This window comes from Heteronotia binoei, chromosome 10 (genome assembly GCF_032191835.1).
Source record: "Heteronotia binoei isolate CCM8104 ecotype False Entrance Well chromosome 10, APGP_CSIRO_Hbin_v1, whole genome shotgun sequence".
In the NCBI taxonomy this organism is placed as follows: Eukaryota; Metazoa; Chordata; class Lepidosauria; order Squamata; family Gekkonidae; genus Heteronotia; species Heteronotia binoei.
The window spans coordinates 52,775,427-52,798,341 of NC_083232.1; the positions used below are offsets into that span (position 1 = coordinate 52,775,427).

Here is a 22,915-nt window from a genome sequence, read left to right on the forward strand (position 1 = left end):
CCAGATAGGGGGCTGAGGTTCAGCATCAGCGCCAATGTTTTGAGACCAGGAACCAGCAGTTCCATTAACCAGTAATCCTCCCTTCCCCTTGGGTGTCAGGATTGGCACATTTTAGTTCCTAGCAGGGTCTTTGTTGCATGTGCAGCAGCGGGACAGGATTCAACAGGTGCAGTTTCCAATCATGCGGAAGAACGCCTCCCCTGTTGAATTTCTGCCTGTCATGCGGACGCATTCGGACAACCCTCTGGGGGGCAATTCCCTTTTGGACAGAACCTGTCATTCCAAACAGAGACCAGAGCAACCCGACCCCAAAAGGCCGCTCAGTTCCTTTTAATTCCCCTGGTAGTGTTCGGCCTTTTGGGATGAGGCATCACGCAGCGGGGGGAGGGGTGGTGGTCGCGATTGATTTCCAAGAGCTGGGCGCGTGGGCTGACTGTCAAGTGACGACGCAGGGCGGGGAGAAGTCGGAGGGCCATGAGCGGCTTGCCCCCCGCCTCCAGAGCCACATTCCCGCCGGGAACAATAGCGCCAAACAGTTCGCGCTGGCGAGCTCCGGCCCGACAAAACAAAGAGAGGCGCTGGGCGGAGACTTCGCGACCCACCCCCGCGTCCCACACAGACACACACGTTTCGCCCGACCCTTCGGCGCTGGTCCTCGCAACCTGCCCGGCTGCTCAGTCAGTATCCCCGGTGGGAACTGACCCCCATTAGGCAGAAGGGGCGAGAGAAGAAGGGCTGGCTTGCCTCGCCTCGCCTCGTCTGTGCCGGCAGCCCCGGCGCGAGGCCAGCCAAGGACTCTGCTGCTGCTGCCGCCGCCGCCCCCGCCCGCCGGAGGGGAGCAAGCGCAGCCCCGAGGGACTCCCCTTTGGAGCGCCGGCGGCTCCTCCTCCTCTTCTCTTCTCCCCCGCCTGGACTGTTGCTTGGGCCCGTTGCCAAGGAGCGGGGCGAGACAAAAGCCCTTTGTGACCGGCGGCAGCTCCCTGGGAAAGCCGAGCAGGGGGCCGAGGCGGATGGAGAGGCCAGTGGGCGACAGGAGAAACGGGCGGGGGAGATTGCCCCGCTCGCCCTGACATGGGGCGGTGCTGCTGCGCTGCCTCCTACCTGCGCTTGGCTCGTCGCGGCCGCAGCTCCTCCCCCTTGTGCAGCCGCCTGGCCGTCGGATCCCCCTGGAGGAGGTGGAGACCTTTCGGCTGAGCGCCTGGCTGGCCTCGGAACGGGCCGCGAGAGGGGGAGAGCGAGCGCGCGAGAGAGAGAGGTGCCGCCTGCGTCGCATTATGTGGATCCCGCTCTTGGCTTGCCTGGCCATCGGACTCGTCTCCTTGCAAAAATGCCAGCGAGGTCCTGGCGCGATCTTGGGGGCAGCTCGGCTGCTCGCTGCAGCCCTGCCGGGGTTGTGCCAGCGCAGTAAGTTTGGAGTGGGTGGGTAGGTTGCCTTGTTGTTGTCCCCTCCCCCCCCCCCCCCAAAAAAAAGCACCTGATTCTTGCCTGTGACGCTGGGTACACTTACCTGGATAGGGGACTTCATTCCGGGCAGTTGACGTGACGTGGGTTCACTGACTGAAGCATGCAGTGATGGTTACCAAAGTTTATTTAACACTCGAAGAGTTATGGTTCAAACGTGGTGCGGCCGTGGCGGATGCCGGGCTCCTCTTAAAGGGCTCGAAAAGCGGTGAGTTGTGAAAGACCTCGCTCTGCCTGAGACCCCTGAGGGATGTTGTCTTGCCAGTCAGAAAGCAGGCAGTGCTGACTTTGAAAGACTAGCCCAGAAATGGCCAAACTTGCTTAATGTAAGAGCCACATAGAATAAATGTCTGGTGTTTGAGAGCCACAAGACATGAATATCAGATGTTTGAAAGCAGGCAGGAAGGTAGATGGAAGGAGGGTGGAAAAAGTGGAAAGAAAGAAATTTTAACTTTAAATGCATTATCTAAACTGCCAACTGACTTGGCTTGGAGAAGTGATTTAAAGAGAGAAATGCCTTCTCCAAGCTGGTGGGGGCTTTGAGAGCCACACAATATGTGTGAAAGAGCCACATGTGGCTCCCCATCCACAGTTTGGCCACCTCTGGACTAGCCTGACCCCTGTGTAAAGCACCTTATGTGTTCATGTGTGGTTTAGATGTTGGACTATGTACTCTTCTTCTCCTTTAAAAATGATGTTTCTAGCTGCCAAAAACAAAGAGGGGAAATTGTGCTTTATAAAACTATTGGATTTATTGTAGCAAAGTTGTCTTGCAGTTTTTGGACTACTAATCCAGAGATTTTTTTCCCCTACTTGCCCTACATTCATAAACTTATTATGTGTTTATTTAAATCATATTCATTTTGCCTCTCCAGAAACCTGCCCAAGGTGACTTACAAAATAAAAAAGTATTAAAAGATATTAATTCAAATCTAGCATTGAAACAGCTGGAGTTACCATACACAAGTATGGTAGGGAATGCTTGAAGGGGCAGTGCATCTTGAAAACTGTGGGGAGATTCTTAAATTCGGCTGAGATCATGACCCCTTTGTTCTTAATAAGTTTCATTGGGACAACTTTGAAGCCACTGTGAGCCTTGCATTCAGATCTGCTTGCCAGTTGAATGCTGGCAGCAACATCCAAGTGTGTTTGATCCTGGTTGCTTATGGGTAAGCTATAAGCTTTTTGTGGAAAGTCAAAAGGAAAAGAGGAGCAAAACGGGCATTGTTTCCATTCTCTGTCAAGTGTAGCATACCTATGAACAGCTCTTCAGTGGACAGTGCACAGTTATTGTCATGTTGGCTAGAGTGAAAGCCAGAGGAGCAGCTCATAAACAGGACAAGAGTGTTAGATTTTCCGATTAGGTGTGTTTTGCCAGTTGCTGAGCCAAATCTGTGAGAGTTAATTCTTGTTTCATTTCTTTCTCTGTCGTTCTCTGAAATAATAACAGGGATGGAGTCTAACAGAAGCAGCGATTGCTGCTTTGTTACAGTACAGCTCTTTACAGAATCACATTCCTGTTGAGCCCACTGACTAGTGGATTTAGCAGGGCACAAATTGGTGGGATTGCACTCTTAGTTCCAGAGACAGAAAATAGGTAGGTAGATGTGGTTTTGTTCATATAAGGATAGACAGTCTTTTATGTTGCATGAAATTTGTAATTGAGCAGATCAGAAAGGCAACCTAATTTTGACAAAAAGAGGCTTTTTATAAGTGAGAATAATGCCCTAACTACGCTTATTTTACTGCCATAATCACCTTTTTGTGTACATTTAGCAATATGAGCAGCTCCTTGTGAGTTGTCTCTTGTGGCTGCCCTGACAAAGGGCAGTGCAGCTATAAAGTTTGTGTGGAACACCTGCATAAACAAGATTACACTGTCAGTAGTTCTCTTTGCCAGTGCTGTGATAATTCTAAATAATGCCTTGTTACACATTGTATATAACATTCCAGTGTGGAGCAGTGAATAGGCTGCTGGGTTTGGACACAAAGGGACCCATGTTTATATTACTGCTAAGATGGGATATTCACTGTGTTGCCTTCTGCAGGTCATTTTCTTTCAGCATGAACCACTTAGCACAGTGGCTACCAACCTTTTTGGCACCAGGGACTGGTTTCATGGAAAACAATTTTTCCATGGGCCATGTGTATGTGTGTGTGTGTGGCACTGGGGTTTATGCAGCCCCCCCCCCCAGATTCCTGAAGCCAAATGTGGCTACATACACACCATATTTGCATCTCAGACATATACCTGAAGCTTTGTGTGTATGTGTGCATATAGTTTTTGTAATAGCCTAGGAGTCCTACAATACTTTTCAGGGGTCCAAGGAAGTTGTGCATGCTCATATTTAGAGATTATTTGGCCCTTTCCTATCACTGGTTAGCACTTGGATGATTAGTACTAGGACCAAGAAAGACTGGGGTGGCTTTGCAGAAGAAAGCAATGGGGAACTACCTCTACTCATCTCTTGCCTTGAAAACCCTTTGGTGCTGAGGTCACCATGAGCTGGTTGTAATTTGATGTTGCACAGTTATTAGAATGAGAGTAAACACCTTGGTTGTATCAAAATAAAAGAATTAAGTAAAGCCTAGATGCTTAATTCAGCAAAAGCTTTCATGACTCAGTGCTCATCTCATCAGATGCATTAGACTGTGTATCCATCAGGTTAATGCTTTTATATTCACAACAGGAAGGAGGAGTGCAGAAGATATACAAAGAGGGGCCAGTGTAAAATAAAATAAAAAGATCCAATAAAAAGAGTAATCACTTCACTCACAGTGGTTGAGGATCACTCCCAATTGCTGTTAGATAGAAAAGGTAGCATAACATTCAATACAAGAAAATTACAAGATAATAGGAAGTCACAGAAGGATTTGCAAGATATTATCACCTCTGGTCTGCCTGAGCATGCAAGAAGGGACAAGTGATGGAAGCTGAACTCCATATTTAGGGATCAATCAGGAGTATTTCCTCTAATTCTTGGTCTATGTATAATACTACATCACCTTTAAGTCACAGTGGAATGTTTCAAGTGAATTCTTACTTTATAGGTGTCTTCCTCACAAAGTAAAGTTGGAAGGCGAAGTGTTAGATGTGTCTGGAATTCATTTGATTAGGACAAATGTTTAATGCCAATATTCTAATTCTTGTGTTTTGTGTTTTTTATGCATTTTAATTATTTTAACAATGAGTTTCTTGTTGGTCTTAGTGGGCTTTAAGATGAGATTTTGTTAAGTATTTTAGGTTTTTAATAGACTTAGTGGCCCTTGGGGTCATGGGATATAAATTTTGTCAAATAAAATAAGATATAATCAAAGACCTCAGTTCTTGGTAGAGGAGATACACCATGTGACCTCTGTTCTCAGAAATCAGAAGGGAGTAAGGCTAGATAATAAGGTAATATGAATGGACCATGTCTTCCAGCCCCAGTAAATACAGATTTCTGAGTACTCTCCCCCCCCACCCCAATCTTCAGTAACGAAAGTCCTTGTCACAGTTTGGAAACCATACATATGATGCTACTCAAGAGCTATGTTTTAGTCAAAGGTTATTCCAATTTGTGATAGGTAGGATGCCACAGAATATGGCTTGCCATATTACTGGCATCCAGATGGATGTGGTTGAGTTAAAGATGACAGTGGGTACACATGGTATCTCTGAACTCAAGCTAATTTAGCTTGCAAAATTAAAGTGTGTAGTTATGAGAGCTGTGTTCAGTTGCTTATCTTTGTTTGTGCTTATTGACCTAAAAGGGGACTTAATTAATCTTGGATGTTTGTGGCATAAAATATAGTCCTGTCCTACACACTGAGTTTGCATGCCAAGGTTAGGCTGGAGTTAATTAAAATGGTCAAATTAGACTCTATAAATTGTTGCACACTTAATGTCATGTTCAGAAGGTTCTCCCAGTACTGTAAACAGAAATTACTCTGTTGCATTGTTTAACTTTACTGCTTTGCTTTTCATTATGTTTTTATATCAGAACTTGGTGCAAATCCAAAGCTCTTTCATTAGTAAGTTTATAACACATCCCAAAAACAGTATTTCAGGGCAGTGAATAACATTAGGGAGGCATTAGTGGCCGTTGTCCTCTGTCTTTGCTGTTGTGTCCTGTGCTTATAGATACTTGCTCGACTCTAAAATCTCAGATCTCAGTCTCTAGCCCACAGGACTGACTGAGCAGAACCAGTTTTGGAAAGTTTAATGTGTTTGTCTTGCAGCCTAATTTTGTGAGCCACTGCAGCATAAAAACTAGGCAGAGGCTCATCTCCTTCCCTGCTTCACAGTTGTGTGTTGTGTGTTCTTAACTTGTCTTGGGGGAGGGGAGGGGAGGAGAGAGCCTAGTCAGAGAAGTGGAGCTGAGGAAAAGCTGTCCCTCATTTTCAGAGACTAGATATACTTTACTTAACTTCAGGCTACTGGTTAGGATTTTTTCCTTGCTTCAGGAAAATGGCTAAGATTCAGTTCAAAAATCTACAGTAACTTTTCTGGCATGTACTCATGCCATCTTGTTGAATCAAGCTAAATAAAGCTTAGGGGTGGGAGCTCTCTACTGGGGTCACACCACCAATTTTACATTGGCTGCAGAATCACATTCAATAGCTTGCAAATAGCTCTTATCTATCTGCTACAGCAGCTTTGGAAGTTCCATAGAAATGGCAATAGCATACATATAGGTTTTTGTATTTCTAATATACTATTCAGATGTTACACCTGATCAAGGGTATACTTAGAAAATTTCTTCAGCATGGTGCAAGATCTGTTAATTGACATACATCACTGGCTTGATTCTTTGCAATCTTTGTGCTATTCCCTTATATTTATAACCTGATTTTTTTCACTGGAGATTCTGAGGATTGAATGTGGGACCTTATACATGCAATCTGGTGCCTTCTACCACTAAGGTGTGGACCTTCTCTTAGTGCACAGCAAGGGCTACACGTGAATCTGGGTATAGTGTTGTGCACTTTTGAACTAACCTGTAACGGCTTTTGTTCATGTAATAACAATGCAGTTAGGCATCAGACATACAGCTTTAATTTTTCCATTTTACAAATACAGTAGGAATCTAGGCAGGCAGATAGGCCTTAAAGCAAGAATTGAGTCATCTTCCCATCCACCAGCCAGCCAAGGCTGCATTTCACACCTTTATACAGTGTCTGGTATCTGCCTTGGTTGCAAATACAAGGTTTGAAACCAGTCTGATTTCTTCATTAATGTATTCTGGGTATGGCTCCAAACACCAACTAAAATAGAAGCAGATGATTTTTTTGAACAAGCATTTGTGTCTTTGAGGATTATGATGGTGGACAGAATGCTGGACTCAGTGGGCCTTTGGTGTGATCTAGCATGGCTCATCTTGTGGTGTTATGATTAAAAGGGTTGATAACTCAGGTTAGAAATTCTTCTTTGGGATATGTTTTCAACTTTTTTCTGTGGACACTATAAATGCAGGCACTCATGGTCAAGTGAGCCCTGTGCAGAGTGCTGAAAGAGTGTTCTATTGTAGATAGTGTACTGAGATAGAAAGGACTGTAAGGGTTTTTTTTTTTAATCACTTAATTTATATAGCCCACCTTTCTTGCTGAAATTCAATCTCAGTGTGTAAACAATTCAGGCAGATAGCACAAGACATCCAGTAAATGCAACAGAACAATGATAATCACTCTCAGCAGCTCAGGAGCCACATGTGGCTCTTCTGAGCCCTGTTCCCTGATCTAGCCATGCCACATGTTCCAGGGAAGTAGGCAAGGCCCTTGCCCTGTGAGCTTGTTGCTGGCAGGTGAAACAGCTGCCACTGAAGAACAAGTTATCTGCAAGCCTTCCTTTGCTGCAGGCCTCATATCAGCTGCTAGGAAGAGAGCAAGCTTGTTGCAGAGTGAAGACTGCTAAAGCACCACCATGGCAGACACCTGGGAAAAGAGAATGCTGGCTTCTTGGGGTGGTAGTGATTTACTGCCTTTTCTCCAGAACCAGCTAGTCTTACTTTGGGCACCTTGGCAATTTCACAGTTGCACCCATTCTGCTGTGCATCAAACTGAGGATACATCAGGAAGGCAGAGGCAGTAGCCCTTCTGCTCATTCCAGATATACAAGGGTGGGCTGGGGCTTGACAGTGGTGGAAAGGAACAGCTCTACATGTTCAAGGTACCCCATCAATTGAAAAAGCATAGTTATCTATTCAATAGTTTTACATTGTGTGTATTTGATGGCATGATGCTCAGGCCACACAGTAGTCATGCGGCTCTTTTGGATGAAAATAATTGTGACTGTGTCTCTCTTTGAGACACGGAATGAGTACCACTGCAGTAGCACTAGGATTAAGGGTAGCTGTTGTAATAGCAGGGAACAGGTTGGTGTGGTTCAATACTTCAGTCAGCCTGTTTGTGTGTATGGGCAGCCATGTGCATTTTTCTTGCCCATAACTCATAACAAGTATTCATTCCAGGACCTTTCAAAACTGTAGCATTCCTGAATGGAATTGAATTTGGTATTGAATTGGAAGGGTTTTTTCCCCTCACAGAGTGAAACAAACATCTGAGATGGGTGAAGCTTCTGCTGGATGGTTTTCATCATTGAACAGAAAATAAAGGACCATCTATGATAGAAATGTAGATTAAATGGCATCTAATCAAAGTAGATGATTTTCACTATCCAAGGAAGTTCAGTTTGTATCACGTTTTAGATAAAATTAGTTTTAAAAAACAAGTTACAAAATGTGACATTAATGGTTGGTTAGAAGATAACTATTAATAAATTTAGTACTGATCAGATTGGTTCTTAACTAAATACAATTTAAATTTTAAAAACGGGTTTTGATTCCATTTCTCAATTCTGTGTACATTATAGCAGTTATATGGCTTCCTGCCTGAGCCACACCAGCCTGAGCATAATCACCACCACCACCACATACCTGGTACTCGGCCTGGCTTCTAAAGTAGAGCTTGGATGAGTGGGTGGCTGCAGAGCTTACCTTCCTCTCAGTCTTTGGTTGTGAGGGAGTAGGATATGGAAGACCCTGTAAAGCTAATGGAGGGCTTTTGTAAGGCCCAAACCAAGGGGGGATTGATGTACTTGGCCAAAGATAAGGGAAGCCTGATTTGGGCTTGCTTGAAAAGCACAGCTCAGTTATAATGAGGGGATGAGAACAGATTGTGAATGTTCATGAAAGCATATAGGTTATCGGTGTGTTCGGTAGGTAGATGTTCAAGGTTTGCTGAACCTAATCTTAAGAAGCATCATTGAAACGAAGGTTGCCAGCCCCCCACTGAAGGCAAAGAAATCCCCCCCCCCATCAATAAACTGTCCAGCAGGGGGGACTTTCCAGTAGCAGGAGGGTGCTTAGGCTACACTGCTGAAAACGTGGCGACATCACTTCCATCATGTACCAGAAGCAACGTCATTGTGTTGGCATTGTCCAGGAAACATTCTGGTATTTGGACAAAAACTCTAGAAGCCATTTTTACCATAGAGTTTTGGCCCAAATATTAGAGGTCATTGTGCCCAAATGTCAGAGGCCAGTGTGATTGTGTGACTTCCAGTACACACAGGAAGTGACATTGCAGTTGCTGGTGATGTAGCCTGGACTTTCCTCCTGCTCCTGCCAATTTCCCCCCATCCCCTGCCAGTTGCCAGGTGGGACTTGACAACCCTAATTGAAACAGAACAAGAAATATTTATATTGAAATTATTATTATTATTATGTGTGTCTGAACAGTACGTGTGTGGTCTCATTCCTCTTCCAGATGTGTGGAGAAAATAAAGGCCTGGTAGCCTGGTGGTGCTGCTCGCACTACTAATGATCTCTGGTCTGTTTAGGCCTCCTGTTGACTAGTGAGGATACTACAGCATCATAATTCTCAAATACTGTACATTTAAAAATAATTAAATTTAGGATTTCACTGAAGAGCTCAACCTGAACTCTCCAGGATCTCCCACGCAACCCATGCCACAAGCCAGGATCACTGAGGTCTGATTTGAATATGACGCAAGCAAGAAAAATTTACATAGGCAACTTTGTACATTCTGGAGAGCTCATGTAAATGGAGCCCTCAGCCTACTATTTTTGTCCTGTTAACATATCAGGGATTCCTCATTTGGGCATGTTAAATGTGCACGTGTAGCTAGTGAGGGTCTGGTTTAAATAAAATGCCTGACATATACATAAATGTGTTTTTCTTCTGCCCATATGGCATTGGAATCCAGCTTCATGCATCCACTGTCATCACAGTGCCATCTGAAGCTTCTCTATGTAAGTGCATATATGTTTGCACATGTAAAATAATCTTCTGTTTCTTAGCAGCAGGTTTATTTCATGCTAGGCAAAGCAGAGAAAGAGAGACCTGCTTTTGGAAATGGAAAGGAGGAGGGCATTTCTTCTGGCCTATGTCTGCCTTCATCTTCCCAAGATAATGTAATTAAGACTAATTTACACATGGTAAAAAACAGGAATGGGTACAACCATGGGAGAATTGCAACAGGCTAAACAGAAATGACCCTGACTTGGGGTGAGGTCACACATTAAATCCATCAGCAACCCATCTTTAAAGCGCCGTCATTTCGTATGTCAGATAAACCGCCGCATCCTGTTTCCTGATCAGACAGATGCTGCTCCGATGGCATGCCGTGTGGATCCCGTCCCCTGTTCGATCACACAGCGCCCTCCGGAACTTCTTTCAGATGGCGGCAATCCGCATTAGCGCAGGCGCAGTTGTGTTTGCGCTGGCTGGCCAAATTTAAAATGGTGCCAATTCAAAGTAGCGCAGGCGCGGTGCTGCGTTCTATGTTTCTTTCTGGTCGCATGCGCGTTTGTTTTACCTGTTTGCGCAGGCGCACCACTGCCTGCTGCAGAGGGTGTGTTTCTGCTGAACGCATGCGCGTTTGCAGTAGCGGGGTTTCCGGCTATTTAAACCTTTTTTGTTTGTTTGTTTCCCCGGCAGCTCTATCGATATATCGATATATCGTTGTGTCGAAATGGAATCTGATGGCCTTGTCACATTGGCGTGCGCGGTATCAAATGCCATGGCTCTCATTGCCATGCTGCTTTGTGCGTTGCTTTCCGAGAGACGCCGATTGAACAGGAGTGTTGTTATGAGGCGGTGGCGTGCTGTTTTGATGCACGCATCGCTTTTAAATGTGCCGATTCACACAGATGTGTTGCAGATGTGTTTCTCCGTTTGCACTACTTTTCGAAAAAGATCGCCTCACATACTGGAAATCTCGATACTCACATATCGAAATTTCGATATGTCGCTATTACGCAATAAACTAAAACATTAAAAAAAAAAGCCGGCCACGCACGCTAATAAGCAATTTTTTCGAGTTCCTTCCTTCGATGGCGCAGTGATATGCATTTTGTTTGTGGCGGGAAGCTGGAAGCGGGAAGCGCTGTTGCGACTCAGCAACGATTGCCCGTTCAGATGCTCCAGAGCGCTCAGGAAGCGCTCAGGAAGCGCTCAGGAAGCGTCTTGTTCCGGATTAAAAGCGGTAGCAAATTAATCCGCGAGCAAGGCGCATCAGCGTGGGACGGGCACGGGCTAAGCACGCTTGACAGATGCGGACGTGTGAACGTCCGGGTAAAATCCGACATGCTTGCGGGCTCAACTCATGCCCGTAGCGGGGTTTTTGGGACGTCTGACCGCATTGGACAGCCCAAGATCATTAGATCTGGGAAGATAAGCAGGGCCAAGCCTTGCTAATAATAATAATAATAATAATACATTTTATTTATATCCTGCCCTCCCCGCCGAAGCAGGCTCAGGGTGGCTCACAACATGTAAATTTCGGTTTACAATAAAACATCAGTACAATTCAATAAATAATACATTAAATAAAAACCATCATTTAAAACCATCATTACTATTAAAATTAACATTTGTGGTGCTACATCTCAGATGTTTTCTTTAGTGAGTTTAGTGGCTGGATACGTCTACAGCAGGTCTATCTTAGGTCTATATTTAAGCGGCCATCTTAAAAAGAGTAGTCTTGCAGGCCCTGCGGAATTGATCAAGACTCCGCAGGGCCCGTTCTTCATCCGGAAGTTGATTCCACCAGTGTGGAGCTACGATCGAAAAGGCCCGTTCTCATGTGCTCTTCAATTTGGCCTCCTTCAGCCCAGGGATTGTCAACCAGTTCTTTCCTGCTGATCTCAGTACTCTCTGGGGCTCATATGGGGAGAGACGGTCCCAAAGGTAGGCAGGCCCTCGACCATATAGGGCTTTAAAGGTAATAACCAGTACTTTGTAATGAACCCGGTATACAACTGGCAGCCGTGCAGCTCGCGCAGCCCCAGCTTCATTTGCTCCCACTTCGGGAGCCCTAATAATAGCCTAGCCGCCGTGTTCTGCACCATCTGCAGCTTCCGGGTTCGGCACAAAGGCAGCCCCGTGTAGTGGGCATTACAGTAATCCAGTCTCGAGGTGACCGTTGCATGGATCACTGTTGCTAAGCCATGACACTCCAGGAACGGGGCCAGCTGCCTCGCCTATCTAAGATGGAAAAACGCGGATTTGGCAGTGGCCACTCTCTGGGCCTCCATTGACAATGAAGGCTCCAGTAGAACCCCCAAGCTCTAGACCCTGTGTGCCGCTTTCAGCAACACACCATCAAAAACTGGGAAGGGAATTTCCCTTCCTAGAGCACCATGACCCAAGCAAAGGGATGGGAGACCTCCAAGGAATACCAGGGTAATGGCATGGAGACTATCAGTGACAATCTACCTTTGAACCTCTCCCGCCTTGAAAACCCTATGGAGTTGCCATAAGTCAGCTGTGACTTTATGGCAAAAAAAACAACAAATAGCAACAATGTAGAAATGGCTGGGAAATAGTCTGCTTTAATGTAAAGGCTGAATGTTTTCTACGCACATGGCTATTATGTTGCATATCTATGTTATGCATTCTTCTCTCTCTTTTTCTTTTTCTTTTGACTTTTATGTTTATGGTAACAGTGCAGTGGATCTGGACTTTCTAGCCCATGTATTAAAAAAATGTGCTATTTGCATGTTTTCTGTATTGAAATGCTCACTATAAAGGAAATTATGAAAAATGTGAAGAGACCCACAAAGCAGAGAAGTGTGTAATAAGAACCCCCAAGTTCATAATGTCTGCATATGGTATGATCTGTAAGCGTGTGGCTGAGGTTTTGAGGAGCTTGCATATTTAAGTGAACACTTGGAATTAGTAAAAATATTCTTGGCAATTTAAACAGGAAAGACTTTGACAAGCAAAAATTACAAAACTGAAATTAAAACCTACAGTCTGGTCACAATCAAAAGCAATACTTTAAGTAAACATAAATAAACTTTCATGTTTCAGGAAATTAAGCAATACAGTCTGCTATCTTTTCCCTTTAAGTTCTACGTAACTGTGGTCAGCAATTCTGCTTCACATTGTTTGCAGATATTTAGCCTCTGGAGTAAACAAGTATACCAAATTTACAGTGCCGTCCTAAAGCAGAGTTTGATCTTTCTATGCCATTGAAGTTAATGGTCTTAGAAGGATTTAACACTGTTTACGATTGCATTAATGTTTGTACCAGACTTTTATCCATTGTGGCGACCCAAAGTGGCTTCCCTTCCTTTGATTTATTCTCACAGTTACAGTTCTGTGTGGTAGGTAAAACGTGAGTTGTCTGAGATCATCCAACAAGCTTTCATGGCACAGTGGGCATTTGAACCTTCATCTCCCAGTCTTCCACTCTTATTACATCACTCTGGCTCTATTATTGTAATCTTATACTCCTATGCTATTATTACCTATTACCTAATATGCTATGATTACTTATGTGTGCTGAGAAACATCTTGCACTTGTAACCTTCTATATTAGTACATTTGACTTGTGTTTGTATTTTATCCCTTATCCTTGCAGCTTGGTTTGTATTCCTCTGTTACTATTTATCTATTGGAGAATCTTTTTAAATAAAGGACAAACTTTTTTAAAGAAAACCTTTTTTTCCCCCTTTTTGGCAGTATGTAATCTGTTAGTATGCCATTTTATTAGAATAGATGAAAGTTTGGAAAGTGATTGTCCATAAAATTCATGAATTGCTTTTGCTGCCCTCCTACCCAGCTCCCTCCTGCCCAGCTAGCATCCCAGATTTGGAGCGTGTTCTTCAGCCAAACCCTGGTTTCCATAATATTCCTGAAAAGTGATTAGAGAAAGTAAACACTTTATGTGTGTGATTGCAGCTAATTATTTTAAGTTTGTCTTGTCAACAGGGTTACTTTAAAGTGGAATGTAAACCTTAATCTAGGATAAAATGGCCAGCAGAACATAATACTAAAGCAGTATTCTGAAGCTGTGAGTCCCGGAACAAGTGTCCTCCAACGTTACTGCCCAGCGACAAAGGATCTCTTGTTCTGTGACTTTAGCCAAGGGATAATTATAGTTTAGCTAAGCCAAATGAAACAAATACCTGATAGTTGAATGAGAATGCCATATAGCAAAGTTTGCCAAAAGCATTTCCTGAAGCAATTTGGCTTACCCTAAAACTTCATGATGAAGTTATCAAATGAAGTGCATTTCATTGCGAGTATAAAAAATGGACAAAACTGTTTTGCTTTGTCTATGATGTGGTCTACGTGTACCACACAGACTAAAGTTCAGCTGCTAGCTGTTTGTGATACATGAACTAATTAGCAAAAAAAAAAAAACTTTTTAAAAGTCTCAGCAATTTCAATCTAAGTAACTTTTCAATAGGACATAGCCTAAGTATAAGGCAACTTTTTTGTTCCAAGCACTGAAAATTGCAGCATCTACCTGTGAAGATGTTGACAAGCGCCACCAGACAACATGGCAGGGAGAGACGAGGGTTGTACTTGGAGACATCCTTGGAGTAAATCTAACCCCCAAAGTGCTGCCAGCATCTTAGGGCTTCACCTTGCACTCAACTAGTAGTTGTGTAGGTTTGGGAGGCAATGACAGTTATGAGGCATGCCCGCTGCTCTCTCTTCAGCTTTGGGCCCAGCAGAACTGCCATTGGTTTGGTTGCTAGGACAGCAATCTGGCCTCAGATGCCAACCAAAATAGCCTGGTATGCTGCATATGTGCTGCAAGTTGCCTTCCCCTAACTTAGTGTGTGGAATCCTTTTTTTTTTTTTGCCATGAAGTCACCGCTGATTTATGGTGACATTGGTCACAGGTGATTTAGGATTTTCAAGGCAAGAGAGGTTCACAGGTGGTTTGCTATTGCCTGCCTCCACACCATTACCCTGGTATTCCTTGGAGGTCTCCCATCCAAATACTAGCCAGGATCAGCCCTTCTTATCTTCTGAAATAAGGCTAGCTTGGGCAGTCAAGGTCAGGGCATGGAATCCTAGTTGTAGGGAAATAAGACACACAGAATGAGTGATAGCTCTCAATATGGCATTCTGTGAAAGACAAACATGATCTTTTGCACTAGGTCATGCATTAGGATGAATAAAGGCCTATTATGCATGGGTGTTTTTCCTCACTTTCACCATACATGTTCATTGGATTTTCTTTGTTGTTCTGCATTGATTTTCCTCCCTTCAGCACTCAGTTCACTCTCTGGTCGCTGTTTCCTTGGGTTTTCTGAGAGAGCTTGTGTGCCGATTTTCCCCTTGTTTTGCTTCCAAGCCACACAGATCCCCTTGGATCCCCTTGTCTTTTGCCACCCCTCAAAGGTCATACCCTGCCCACATCAAGGTTGTTCCACCCACTTTGTATCTTCTAACATCCTCCCCCCTTTATCGATGTACAATCTCAAATTTTGCCTCATTTTAATTTTTAAATATTTTTCTTTTTTGCCATTTTTTGTGCATGCCCATTCCTGGAAGTCATGGTGACCTCTGGTGACTTATGTTGGAGCATGGAGGGCATTCAGAGAAGTGGCTTGATAGTCTGCCTCTGCCTCCCGACTCTGGTATTCTCTAGAGGTCTCCCATCCAAATATTTGCCAAGGTCAGCTCTGCTTAATTTCCAAGATCTGATGAGATTGGGTTTGCCTGAGCTATCCAGGTCAGGGTTAAATTTTACTTGTTTTGAATAGTGGCAAGCAGCATGAGTCTAGCGATATGAGATTATTGCTAGTTTTGGGTCACTGAATAAAAAAATTAAAGCAATGGGGGAAGAGTTAATAAAGTGTTGTTGTGTGGGGTTTAGTTCCCTGCTGCTATTGACTTGAAAGGGGGATCAGAGAGGAGGCAAACAGCAGCATCCCCAGTACAAAAAAGAAAAAGGATTTCAGTGCTGCATGAAAACAAAATAAAGGAAGGGGGGGTTGTCAGTGCAGTATGAAAGTGACATGAGATGTAAAAAGAGAGAGAGAGACTGGGATCAGAAGCTGAAAGCTTTGAAAACATTTTTCCCTTTAATGTCTTAGTGAACAAAGGGGGGGGGGGGCATTTTGGAAGCCTAACATTAAAATGGCAGCTAAGCTGCATGGATTCTTCGATCCGCCAAACTTAAGAATTGTTTGGGATCATTCCATTTGAAGAAAGAATGCAATCCTCACTGGACAGGCTTTAAAAAACTGCCAAGATCATGACCCATGCATAGGATCAAATTAGAGAATCACAAAGAGAGAACCATGCAGATTTGTAAGGAAGGGCAGGAAATTAGTGTTACTATGCACTTGTACTAGGGCATTGGCAAAAATACATCCACTTTTTTTTCAATTTAGTGGCACAAAACTAAAAAAGCTCTCCAGAGCTTCCCTGAAGACTCATTCCCCATATAAATTACAGCCCTGTGCAAAGCATGGTGGAGTTGCAGCCAACTTTGCACAGGTGCACATACACACATGTTGCCAACGATCACAGCTTGCAATGCCAGTGAGTTCTACCATGCATTCTGTACACTCAACATGTTTCCCCATATTATGAAATTGGTTGACTCCCGTTTTTCACAGTGGCCAGTTACACAGCAGAGAATCCCCTAGTGCTCCGCAATATGGGAAATGGGCTTTGCATCTGCATATCAGTTTAAAAAAAAAAAGTCTTGTCAATTTCAAAAGTCTTGTCAATTTCAACATCGGATTTTCCCCCCTTTGCCTGTGTTCCTTTCTGTTCCTTTTCATTCAGCAAACTAACCTAGCAGGCCACAAACAGGCTTAGTGTGAGGGGTTCCAGTATTTGAGGTGTTTGATAACTATTCCAAAGAATGTTCTTGTTGAACTATTAAGCAGGTATTCCATTTGGTGGTTTGTTCTCAATATAATTTAAAACATGTCACCTTTCCACACTGCTCAGTGCAAACAGTCTAAACATTTTTAAAAAATTAAAATGTGTGTACCCACACACACATATATGACCATAAAAACAACGCAGCAAAACACAAACACATAAGTGGAAAGGAAGTTCAGTGAAGGAATATATTGCGGAATAAAACAGAAAACTCTTCACCTGCTGGCAGCAGATGGGGCTAGGGAAGGGTAAATGAATGTATATGGGGCAGGAATTCCCTAATTTCAGTCCTCTGTTGAGAAGGTCCATTCTTGGGTGACCTCCCATCTAGCCTTATATGGTGGATGCACCCATAGCAGGGCCTAGAAGATGACTGTCATGGTGTTAGGTTTATATGGGAATAGGTGGTCCTTAAGCTATGCTTTGGGCAGTCTGTCATCTATAGCATTATCTACAATAGAAAAAATTATCTAAGTCCTACTTGTTTTGGTTTTCCTTTGGTTTTTAAATGGTTTTTAAAGTCTTAAGAAAACAGATCACTGCAAAGACATTAATTGCAGATGAGAAGGGAGAGAAACAAAGTGATTTCGCTACAACATGAAGTGATACTAGTAAACTGTCTTGATCGAATCATTCTCCAACCCTCAGTATTCTGCTTCATCATTTTTCCTTTTGTTCCTGTACTTTTCCAGTCTTGTTGCATGTCCTTACAGGATTTAGTTGCTTAAGAATATTAGAAAAGCCCTATTGGATCAGACTAGTGGTGGTCCATTAGTCCAGCATCCTGTCTCACAGAGTTGCCAACCAGTTCCTCTGGAGGGCCAACAATGGGGCATAGAGGCCAAGGCTTTCTCCTGGTGTCTCCTGGCTTTGGGATTCAGAGGACTTAGGACTAGTGCCTCTGAATGTGGAGGTTCCCCTCAATCACCATGGCTAGTAGCCATTGATAGACTTATCATCCATGAATCCATCTAATTCTCTTTTAAAACTGTTTATTCCTATGGCCATCACGCCATCCTGTGGCAGCAGATTCCATATTTTAATCACTTGCTGTATAAAGAAGTATTTCCTTTTGTCCACCCATCAGCTTCATCGGATGCCCTCAAGTTGCAGTATTTTGAGAGAGGGAGAAAAATTTCTGTTTGTCAACTCTCTCCTTCCCATGCATAATTTTATAATTCTTTGTCATGTCCCCCACTTAAAAAAATGCTCCATTACTTCTCTATGATATACAAAAGAGGGCCTCCTATGAAGAAATTGTTTAAAGTGGTAAACAGCAGAGAGGGGTTTGCAGGGTGTGTGGATAAAACATGTGCTTCATTTTGGTAAGTTTTAACAGAAAGGCAGACCTTATTAATTTTCTTTTTCTTGTGACTTCTTTCCCCCCTCACAAGCAATAAAAGCTGCTTTGTATAGAACACTCAGTATTCAGGCTGCATTGCTGTTGCCTTTCCTGAAACAACAATTCAGCAGGAAGAGAATCTTTCTTTCTCCTCCTGAGCCACCTTGGGAGATTAAAGCTGCACTCCTAAGTATGCAGGCTCAGAAGCAAGTCTCATTGCTATCGGTAGGACATTTTCCAACTAAACCTGGGAGAGATCAAGCTGCAAGGCCTTTTCCTTTTAAGAGAAACCAGCCAGAATGAGGAGGAAAATATGTTAGGATTTGTAAATCTCTTGCTCTTCCTCCTTGGGCTGATTATTTGAGTTATTTAATAAAGAAATTGTATGTACTAGACATAAGTGGAATGAATAGTTTAGTTGAAATGAAACTTGAGAATACTTTAAGTACATACCAAGTTCTGTTGTCTTCTTACCTTGATCCTCATCATTTGAACTATATCGTCCATTGTAAATTGCAATTAGCAATTGAGCAACAGCAAGGAATTTGCTTATCTTAAAATTTAGTAAGGTCTACCCACACATTGTGTCTGAAATCCTTGGTCATGCAAAAGCTATAAAACAGTAAGGTTTTAGAAAGATTCAAGGAGAGAAGTAGGTGCTGGAGAAGATCTTGAACCCTTACCTTGCTCATTGCTTTTCTGGTAGTCAAACACTGAGACAAGAAATATGTTTGGCTGTGAGAGGAAAGATTGCAAATGGGAGGGGATTAGTTCCCTGCCTGCTGCTTCTCTTCTTACAACTGATCCCATCCTGCTGCTTTACAGATATTTGGCACAATTTTCATTCTCAGACATGGGGTCCCAGGGTTATTTAGCAAAATCACTGAACTTTGCAATTACCCAATCTGGGCTTGGGCTAAGAATTTGTCAAGCTATTAATGCTTCAATGCTTTATAAACAGAGTGACATTTCATTAGGTGTATTTAATAAAATTATACATCACAGCTCAATTATAAAACTCCCAAAGTGGTTTCCAATTATCAGTTAAAACATATATAAAATACATAATGAAATCAAATGCAATCAAAAATAGCAGCACCATATTGCCAAATCCAATCCAGTAGCAATAACAAAGTGGGGGGGAGTTACATAAATTGTATGAAATGCCAAGCAGCAGCAGTACACAAAACAAGAGTTGCAGGCACTGAAGTCAACCTGAGAGAGGGCCTACTTGGTTGTGGCACCGGAACTCTCCCCAGATAGACTCATCTGTCCACTTCCATTGCCATCTCCTACTGGGAGGTGAAGACTGTTTTCATCTTGCATTTGTTCAGTGATCCCTCCTTCCTGCCCTATGTTTTAATTGCTGTTTTTATCAACAGAAAAGAGCAAGAGTCCTGTAGCATCTTAAAGACTAACAAAATTTGTGTTTTATTGTACCGTAAGTTTATTTTAGCTTGGTTTTGAGTGTTTTAATTATTTTTGTTTGGTTTTAATGGTTTTTACTATGTATGTTTTAAATCTTTTTGCTGCCTTGGTAGCATTGATCAGAACAGAGGAGTGGGTACAAATTTTGTAAATGAAATAGATAAGAGGTAGAATGGACTGTACTGATTCAAACTGAAGGCAGGGAATCTCAACTTTATAATGTGCCTCCAAGTAGAAAATCCTAAGTGGGGGGCACATTGAGGAGGGAAAAATTGGGGGGGGGGGGGTTTGAATGTCTGCTGTGCACTCCATTATACTCTATGGAGACTGCCCCCATAGGGTATAATGAAGAATTGATCCTTGGGTATCTGGGGCTCTGGGGGCTGTTTTTTTAAGATAGAGGCACCAAATTCTCAGCATAGAATCTAGTATCTTGAAAGGGCTGTGGCAGTGCAGCTTCAGAGTTTTCTAGATTATGTTTCCGTGCTTAACCCACATTGATCTGGTTTTCTGAGACCTCTGAGTAAAACTAACCATTAGAATTTAAATTGCTGCCTGAAATTATAATAGTAACACATGCAAATGTTTTAAATTGTTTTTATGTTTTATGTTTTTATTGTTGCTTATTGTATCGGTCACACTAATGTGATTGTGTCGACCCTTGGTTTGTGAGCCGCCCTGAGCCTGCCTTTGGTGGGGAGGGCGAGATATAAATTAATTAATTAAATAAATAATAAATACCTCTCTCTAAAAAAAATCAAAAAGATTGGACTAGGGGGTCCAATTCTATGAGCCCCCAAAGAAAGTGCCCCATCCTCCATTATTTCTAATGAAGGGAAGGCATTTAAAAGGAGCACAGTCCCTTTAAATGTGATGGCTAGAACTCCATTTGGAGTTCAATCATACTTGTCACAACCTTGCCCCTGACTCCACCCCCAAAGTCCACATATATTTCCTGAGTTGGACCTGGCAACCTCCAGCTCTATTGTCCACTGTGGTAGCTTTCCATTTACAGGGAATTGTTAATGTAGAAGAGTGTTGGGGAAAGTAATCCTTCACCTACAATCTGAAGAGGTGCAATTGACTTTACTGCTTTATTACCACCTCATTCTTCTGCATGTCTAGACAATAAGTAGACCTAGGCCTGAAGAGACTGTGAGGCATGCAGTCTAACTCTGTTCTTCAGTTTGGTCTTGTCCTAGGCACGTTCCATCTTTGTTCTTGCAGTACCTGGTCCCATTAAATGTTATTTAGAGGACTGGACTATAATTCTCCAACGTGATACACAACATGTTATACAATTGGGCATGATCTAACGCGAGCTATGCTTTTATTTTGTATATATGCCTGTGCAATTCTGTTTTTCTTTTTTTTTTGTTAAGCCAAAATGTGGCCTGACTTGTTTTAAAATACCTTTTGGCATATATCAGTTATTTAACTAAAGCCAGTAGAAACTTGCCTCTTGATTTTTGGCAATCCGATTGTGCAGCTTTGTCTGGGTTCTTTTGGTAAAATGGCAAAAGAAGTCTCTGTTCTATACAGCGCCAGCTCATAAAAATATTTCTAGCTTTAGTGCAAGTTTTTTTCTTTAAAAATAACTAATTTAATAGTGCCTTGGTTCTAATTTATGTTTTTAAAAAATAGACTGGCAGCTGAAGGAGAAATACTTTATGAATGAATGCATGTCTGTAAATGTTACTTCTATAAGAATCTGTTGGAACAAATTATTAACCTAACAGATTCTGAATCTCATTTTGCAAGTAATGAGAAAAAGCCACCTTATTCATTCATTTCCTTTAAAATTTCTAACTTACATTGAGTTTATAGTGTGTGCCATTTCTATACAAAGGCTTTCTATAAAGAGTGATTTGCAGATCTTCCTTGTTGCTGTGACATCATTGATGATATTGTAGTTATTCTCGTATAGTTAGTTTCTTCCTGTGTTGGTCATTTGTTAGGATCTGATTCCTTGACAGGAAAGCTGATTATGTGAAGAGCTACAGATCCTCTGTGGTTTGAATACCTGCAACTTTCTCATCTAATTAGTACCCCCAAGCTCCAGTTGAGCTGTAACAGACTTCTTATATGCTTCGGTGCTTCCTAGCTTCCAAATCTTTAAAAGGTGTGCATTTAAAAAGTGTGCGGTCCCTTTAAATGTGATGACCAGAACTCCCTTTGAAGTTCAGTTATGCTTGTCACAACCTGGCTCCTGGCTTCACTCCCAAAGTCCCCAGATATTTCTTGAATTGGACTTGGCAGCCCTCGCCAATCTGTAATGTTCTGGGAAGTCCTCAAATATTATTCAGTGTTGTACTTTGTACTTAATTGTTTTTATATCTGTAAACTCTATACTATCTCATTCGTCATTTTATGCTATGTAATTTTTTTAATTTTTTCATAAATTAACCATTTTATTGGCGGGGGGAGAGCTACAGATTACAACTTTGCCTGGGATCCTTTGATTTTGTGTGGTCACTTAGTTGCATAATGGACCAATCATGGTGTAGTAGTCAAGGACATATTCATTAAAAATTCATTATTCTTTGACTCTCCTTAAAACACCCCCAAGTTTCAAAAAGATTAGACCGGGGGTCCAATTCTATGAACCCCCAAAGAAGGTGCCCCATCCTTCATTATTTCAAAATAATGTGGTCCCTTTAAATGTGATTGCCAGAACTCCCGTTGGAGTTCAGTTGTGTTTATCACACCCTTGCTCTTGACTTCACCCTCAAAGTCTCCTGGCTCCACCCCCGAAGTCCCCAGATGTTTTTTGAGTCAGACCTGGCAACCCTAAATCCAGGGGTCATTTTGTAGAAAAAGATGTGCAGGAGCTTATTAGCATCTCATCAGGGGGTGTGGCATATTTAAATGAGTTATGCTAATGAGATAATCAGAGAGAAAGAAAGTTGATTGGGGGGAGGGAGGGGGAGAAGGAAGGAAGAGGGCAGGAGGGGAAACAGGGAGAAAGAAACAAAGAAAGCAAATAAATGGGGGGGGAGGGATGAAGGAACTGCTCTGCAAGAGAAGCTGGGGCCAGGATCTCCGTGCTGCAAGGAGGTCTCTCCTTGCTGCACAGAGACCCTGCTTACAAGCTTCTCTTGCCATGTGGTTTAAGCTGCCTGGGAAGAAAAGCTGGCCCCAGGATCTGTGTGCATGCAGGCCCCTCCTGGAGGCTTTTCTTTCCACATGGCTTTTATTGCCCAGGAAGAGAAGCTAGCCCTACACCAGCCTATGAGAAGCTGGGCAATGCAGCTGGTGCAGGGCAAGCTTCTCTTCTGGAGTGCTGCTTTGGTGAGCTCCACCTCAAAATGAGGCCTGTCTAAATCTATCACATTTCCATTCTGACTTTCTTCCAATGAAGACAGAGCAGCATATAAAGTTGTGCCATCCATTTTTTCCTCTTTACAACAACCTTGTGAGGTAGGGTAGACTTGAAAGAGTGTGACCAACCATAGCAATATGCCTCAGATTATGTACTTTGCTTGAATAATGGAACCCAGGTCTTCTTTTTTTCATTCTGACACTTTAACCATACGG

The 22,915-nt window shown here is 42.8% G+C and overlaps 1 protein-coding gene across 4 annotated transcripts in view; it reads left to right on the forward strand.

Annotated features, from left to right (window-relative positions):
• The first annotated feature begins 1,225 nt into the window (after positions 1–1,225).
• Positions 1,226–22,915, forward strand: part of ITGB8 (integrin subunit beta 8) — a 51,023-nt gene continuing 29,333 nt past the window's right edge. For 2 of the 4 annotated variants that reach the window (XM_060248632.1, XM_060248631.1), the window contains exon 1: positions 1,246–1,404. In XM_060248632.1, coding sequence (XP_060104615.1) covers positions 1,275–1,404 — 130 coding nt within the window. In that variant the 5' untranslated portion in view covers positions 1,246–1,274. Of the gene's footprint in view, positions 1,405–3,042; positions 3,059–22,915 lie in introns of those variants that run through there. The other 2 variants (XM_060248634.1, XM_060248633.1) reach the window with 2 other exon arrangements.